The sequence below is a fragment of the Borostomias antarcticus genome (genome assembly GCF_949987555.1).
Source record: "Borostomias antarcticus genome assembly, chromosome: 21".
Classification (NCBI taxonomy): Eukaryota; Metazoa; Chordata; class Actinopteri; order Stomiiformes; family Stomiidae; genus Borostomias; species Borostomias antarcticus.
In genome coordinates, this window is record NC_140254.1 from 3,820,935 (window position 1) to 3,827,561 (window position 6,627).

The 6,627-nt window shown below is 42.7% G+C and overlaps 1 protein-coding gene across 1 annotated transcript; it reads right to left on the bottom strand.

Moving 5' to 3' along the window:
- Nucleotides 1-276: 276 nt before the first annotated feature.
- On the bottom strand, nucleotides 277-3,844 carry tac1 (tachykinin precursor 1; the record flags this gene model as incomplete). The annotated part of the gene is made up of 5 exons (XM_084455783.1): nucleotides 277-323; nucleotides 518-574; nucleotides 2,504-2,527; nucleotides 2,746-2,848; nucleotides 3,731-3,844. The coding sequence occupies 5 exons, from the start codon at nucleotides 3,842-3,844 to the stop codon at nucleotides 277-279; spliced, it is 345 nt and encodes a 114-aa protein (XP_084311909.1).
- Nucleotides 3,845-6,627: the final 2,783 nt, after the last annotated feature.

Genomic DNA, 6,627 nt, shown 5'->3' on the forward strand with positions numbered 1-6,627 from the left:
TGCTACTAGACATCAAATAACACATATTTCTGCTTGGGGTTGGTATGAAATTGTACCGATGCCCTCCCATCCCCCTTGTGCAGACAAATCAAATTGGCACAGGTATAGTACTGCTACATCACCACAATGGAAAACCAGAATTTTTTTATTAGACTTACAATTTTGACCGATACATATTTTGGAGAAAAGAAAAACAGAATCAGGCACCAGCTTTCCGCTCTGGAGAAAAAGACTTGAGGAGAAGCAGACCAAGGGCAGGGGGCTGGTCAGGGCTGGTCAGCGACGCTTGTCATCGTTCTGTATTGTGCTCCACTCGAATGAGTCTGCATACAGAGAACATGATGACAGTATGACTTTTTGACTGTTTTGACAATTACTTTCCTTTGTATTGTATACAAACTTAAGTATGACTACATGTATAACATGTACATAACACTACAAGTAATTGTAGGGAGGGATGCCCATTGTGGTCATAAGGACTTAGTAAGCTCTTAGAAGTATTAAAAGAATCGTTTACCTGGCTCATCTTGGCTCCTTTTTCCCATCAGTCCAACAAAGGAGTTCAGTTTATGTCCTGAGAAGAGAATAAGCAGAAAGACGTGAACCTTTACTGACGGTCAGTATCAGTAGTTAATATTACAGTATCAGTAGTTAATATTACATCAGTGATGTAATGAATGGTCTATAACTCCATGAGAGGAGCTCACAGATGGCTGATGGCTGCACACAGCAGGTGTATAATGCTGGTAATTTGTGAGATACTGGGCTGGTAAAATTAAGGAATCCCTTCTTGATGAAAAAATTATGTTGTGTTTGGCGGGTAGGGTGGGGCTTCGGACACGCACATCCTGTGGCACACTTGCGTCACACACACAGACTGACTGGCGCCCCTGTCAATCACAGTAATGGCGGGGGGGTTATAAAACTTCAGCTAGACCCCGGGGGAAATATCCTCATTGTCAACAATCAGACTTAGTGAGATTGAGGGCACAAGGTTAACTGTAAGCAAATACCTAAATATCTCCCTTATTCGTCATAGTGTGATCAACAACCTGTATAGTGTGACCCTCTCCATTTACGGCCCTCAGGATAATTCTGCTCCATTCCTCTCACTTTAAGAGGACAATTTCCAAGGGGTGGATCCTTTCATTATGAGGGTGGGTAAGAGATGCTCTGGTCTATCTTTCCATCACCAGTGCAAACAATCTAATTTAACTCCTAAATGTCCTTGGAGCATTGATTGAAGCACTCTCACTCTCCAGTAATGATGAGTGATTTACAGTCATGCCTACACTCGGGCTATGTGCATAAGCCACTTAATGCTGCACCATTGTTGCATCGCTGAGTGGGAGCATCATTTAGAAAATGCCATTGAGAGAGCGGGAACAAATCACCCCCCCCCCCCCCACACACACACACACGCTCTCCTTTCTAAAGCCCCACTCTGGACTGACTATAAGAGACTAGTGAGAGTGCTCTTCAAGGCAAAGTTATAGTTAATTGCCTGGAATCCCTCAAATATTCCCATAAATGTGTGGGCTGAGATTTAATTAAACCGGAGGAAAAATGATTTTCTTCTTCAGTTTCCCATTTTGTCTTAAAAACACTTTGCTCATGCCATTTAGCTGTGGTGTAGGCAGAGCTGGAGAGCCGGTACTGCTGGCTGCCGTCATGACGCCTCACTCCCTCACTCTCGCGCCTTGCGCTTACTGGGCACAAAATCTCTATGGTGGGTGCCTCTATGGTGGGTGCGTTAAACCGAAAAAGACTACCGTGCCCGAAATGAACGCTGAACATCACAGAATCTGCCTTAAATATAGGCTATATTACTACTGGGGATACAAACATTAATAGGATACTTCTCAGTCAGATAATATTATTCTCTCAAGTGTCAGCTGATAATCAATAATACCTTGCTATAGCCTATTCTGATTGTGACTCGAAAGTGATATACTGTAGCCTACATTAAACATGCTGCCCTGATGAATATAGCACCCTATTAAGAATAATGTTTTAAGTGTATAGTTATTTCACTCAGACAGAACACACAATCAGGAGTTGGTGGGGGTCAGTCATATTTCGGCAAGCCCCTGCCAAGCCCCTGCCAAGCCCCTGTAAATAAGACATTTTTGCTATCCTGAGAAACGGTCGTTTTTCTGGTGGGGCAGTCGTTTTTTCTGCGCAACACCTGTTGGCCCCCTGCTGTATGGAAAGTGGTCTCTGGCCACATGGGCGCTCTGTTGCGGAACATGTCCCCACTCTTGCTCATGGTGTTAAAGTAATTGCAAATTGCCACTTTCACACCTAACTTGAGGTGGCAGATTTGCTATCGTCACGGTGCTGAGCTCAAAAGAAGACCTAAAGGGACTCTGAATGGTGCGATCTCAGTGGTCCTCAAGACAGTTATGTCCCCAAACATGCAAAACTGACCATTCTTTTTCTAGTTATCTAAGCAAGACATTAAGATAATAAAGAATCAATACGGAAATCGGTTCACACTTACTTTTACGGGTTATCTGTGCATTTGCTGTTGAAGGAAACGGAGAAAATGCTATTGTGGATTATAACTTTTTAGTACGCGCGGTAGCTCCAACAAGAGCGTTCATAAACGAATAGTAAAGTATGAAATTATTAAAACCACATACAAGGAAATGCAGTTTATGTGACGTGGTAATGTGACACCTCAAAAGGAGAACACGGGCCACTCATTATAGGAGGCTCTGAGATGGCACCTGATGATCTTACCTGAGGAGCGCCTCCCCATCAGCCCAAAGAATTGATTGGGCCGAGGTTTCCTTGTCATTCTCCGCAGTATCTCTCTGAACGGGACAGTTGAAAGCCGCTCGTCCTGAGGGAGTAAATCACATTATCGTAACATGAGACCTAATTGGTCAATTGGACATCTGAGGAGCGGAGGTTGTTAGGCTATAGGTTAGGTCTACTTGTGCGTAAAAGGTTTCATGATTTTAAAACACATCAAGTCTAAAGGAGGCTACCTAATCTAACTGACCAATATAGGCTAAGACCCACACGCCCCATGCGGATTTCTATAATCTGATTCTATTTTTATCGCATGGGATAATAAAATAAATATATGTATTTTATTATCCCATATATATATAAAATAAAAATGTGTCCAAGAAATAAGCATTCGTCCAAGACCAATGACGGCTATAATGTCTAAGTGCATATTGTGGTGGTCATTTATCCAAGTCTCGCTAGTAAAACGACCTATGCAACTCAGGGATAAGGCAATGATCATATGTCTGCTGAATGGCTCCAATCTGCAGTTTATGAGAAAAAAGAGCCGCCTGGCAGGCGACCAACCCGCAATGTCAAAAAGAGAACGTGCACTACATGTGAATGGAGTTCTAGTCTTGGGAAGAAGTAATCAGCTCCGGACATTGAGCTTATACATAACTTCCATTGAATTGGAGCAATCCATTTCAAAGAGCATTTTCCTCGAGAGACGCGTGCGTAAAGACATGTGCCCAACATCCTAAAACAATGTGGCAGGCATCATATGCATTTTAGAAATATTACAATATTGACGCTATACAAATAGTTTAAAGCCACTAAAGCCAAAGGCAGGTTGTGTTTGAAATGTTTTAAAAAGCATAGCCTATTGATTGCTGTATATTTCCATTTCATATAATTTATTTGAGAATACCTTTACTAAAATCTAAACACTGATACACAAGATATTTTCCGTGTGGCATAGACCATGTACCTGGATTTGATTACTCTTTGTCCAGTATTCTAGATCTTCTGTTGGATCAGTTTCCTCACAAAAAACTTGGGCGATAGCAAGGAAAGCTATCAAAAGCGGTAGAAGTAATTTCATGATGCAGCAAGCTGTTGCGCGCGACTCTTCAAACCTAAACTCTTCTTCTTGTGGGTGAAAGCGCGTGATGTGCCTTTATGTTCAAAAGCAAAAACAAAGTAGAAATTTGCAACCACGCCGAAATTGAGCCTTGACTTGTTTTCTGATTGCAGCGAGCACTGATTGTTACACCTGTGGCAAGGATATCTTCTCCATACAGGCACTGAAAGCGTGCGCAGAAATGATCCAGTCCTAGGATGCAACCAGCCCTCCACTCTGTTCCGATCGACGTGCCTTCAGTTTGGTGCTGTCGTGGTTCGTGACCAGACTCTGGGCTGCGCACTGGGCTATATAGCAAGGGCTATAGCAGGTGATATTTTTTTAAGCTCTAAATCAATTAAGTACATTTACTTGGCAGGAGCTCTCTCAAACCTGTATGACTAACATCCTGTTTGGTATTTTGGATAAGGTTGACTTTACAACATTCCACTACGACCTCTCTGGCTCTTGTTCTCGCTGTAATCGGTGTGTTCAAGTGTATTGCACAGTGTAACGGACTGATGATGACGCACACCGAAGTTGCACACCGAAGTTGGACTTACGTAGTCTTCATGATTATCAAAACTGGCGCTTTCTAAAATAAACTTCCCCTTCATTTTTAACAGGACAAATACGAAAGACAATAGAATCTGTGATCGATTCAGGACAAATAACCCAAAACAAGCAATCTTTACTGCCTAGCAATCTTTACTGCCTATTCCATACAAGGTTTCTGTAGGGATATTCTACCTTATAAATAAAAACCCAAGCGATAGTGTGAACAGGGTATCCACTCTCTGAAAACACATTTCACTCGTCACACATCGTCAACACTTTGTTCAATGAGAAATATGAATTTCCAAATCTTTCTGTAGTGATGACCTTAACCAACAGACTTTTTTTCATTACTGTATGTCACTATGTTTTCCATAGCCTTCACTGAAGGTCACAAAAAGGTCCTTACATCTGCCAGGCCTTGGTGTCCTAGTCCAAAGAGGAACCAGACAGAAGTACTTGGCAGGCCTACAGCTTCTCATAATAAAAGCATAAATCATGGCTCTGGAGATGGAGAAATGCTGCCTGAGGGCGAATGACCTCGCAGACTGGAGCTGCGGCACTGATTTCCATCAGAAAGGCTGCTTGTTTAAGAGAAAGGGTGTTTTCTGTGAAAGAAAGAGAGGTGCACTGACCGCCCAAGTTCACCGTGTCCTAGCAGCTCAATGAGTGCTTGACGGCTCAAGTGTCTTCATTATCCCTTTATTTAACCATGTGTTAATGACAAATGCTAATGTTAACTCAGATGGGAGACTGAAGATGATCTGTCATCCACAGTGATTCATTGTTATATTCACACATTCAATTAATCTTTAAGTGTAAGTGTCATTGAGGGATTCTTTGCATTAATAACAATACAATAAATAAATCATAATCTGTCTTATGGGAACAGTCCTGATTGAAAAGAGAAAATTGTGTTTTAATATATTTATCCCGATTCATATCTTTACTGGCAACCACTGGAGACATTTAAGTCACATTCATTATATGAATCTAGTCCTAATGCTGTTGGATGTTATGCCACATAGAATATTGATAATATTTGATATTATCAATATCAATTGATATTCAATATTTGTTAAAATTAGGAGTTTCGTACATAGGTTTTTTTTCCAGAAGTCTTTATCTGACAAGAGAAGAGAAGAAAGTATGTCGGATGGATTTATGCTGCTAATATTCATTACTTATCTCTGCCGAGAGAGTCACAGAGAGCCACGGGACAGGAATTAATCATCCCCACAACTGTGACTGCTCATCCAATTAACAGAGAGAAGAAGATAGAGAGGAAGAGAAGGGTAGAGACAGCGAGGGCCAAGAGGCGGGAGAGAAAGTGAGAGAGGTGGAAGGGGGTATGAATGAGGGAGGGAGACAGGGATGGGTGAGTTAGTGAGGGAGTGGGGAAAGGCCGAGTGGATTTGAGGTAGGCGTGAGCTGTGGAGGAAGGATGAGAGGTGCTGATTGTTTGGAGAGTGCTGGAAAGCATACGTCAGTCCTGAGTGACTGAGGTGAGGCTCGCCGCTATCACTCCCGTGTACGTAATACGCATGGGCGGGGTCTCTCCGTCTGGTCCCTATGAACACGCTACTTATCTCCATCTGGATAAGGGGACAGAGGACTGAGCAGGACTCTGAGATTACGTGACAACCACCACAGAGCAGCTGCATCCCCTAGCGATGTTCTCTGCTCAGGCTTCTCTTGTTCTCTCCTGTGTTGGCCTACAGTCAAAGACAGACAGGTACGATATACATAGAAAACATGAAATCTAAAGCATCTGAATGCGTTTCTTGGATGTGTTCGTTGTGTTCTTCTGTTATGACTTGATAAAAATGCAGAACCAAATGGGTGTTGGCTATACAGTAGAGAGATATAGAGGACAGGTTTGTCTGGGTATCAACTCAATATCGATTCATATACTCCATATGTTTTTGACTGACTGAAGTCTCATTTGGGCCAGGAACGATACAGAGTGTCAGGGCACTAATGAGAGAGATATACAGTGGGAAAACCCCGGGCCACGACGGGAAAAAAATGTCCGACCTTTGAATAAATGATGAAAACACTTGATGGCTTGTTTGAATAGCATGCACATATTAGCGAGGCTCTGTCGAGTCACAGTGTCATGTCCACCTGGCATCAGCGCAGGGCAGGAGATGTGTCCCCCAAGGCCCGTGGCCCCCAGACTCTGCAGCACTACTTGCACATGACTCTTG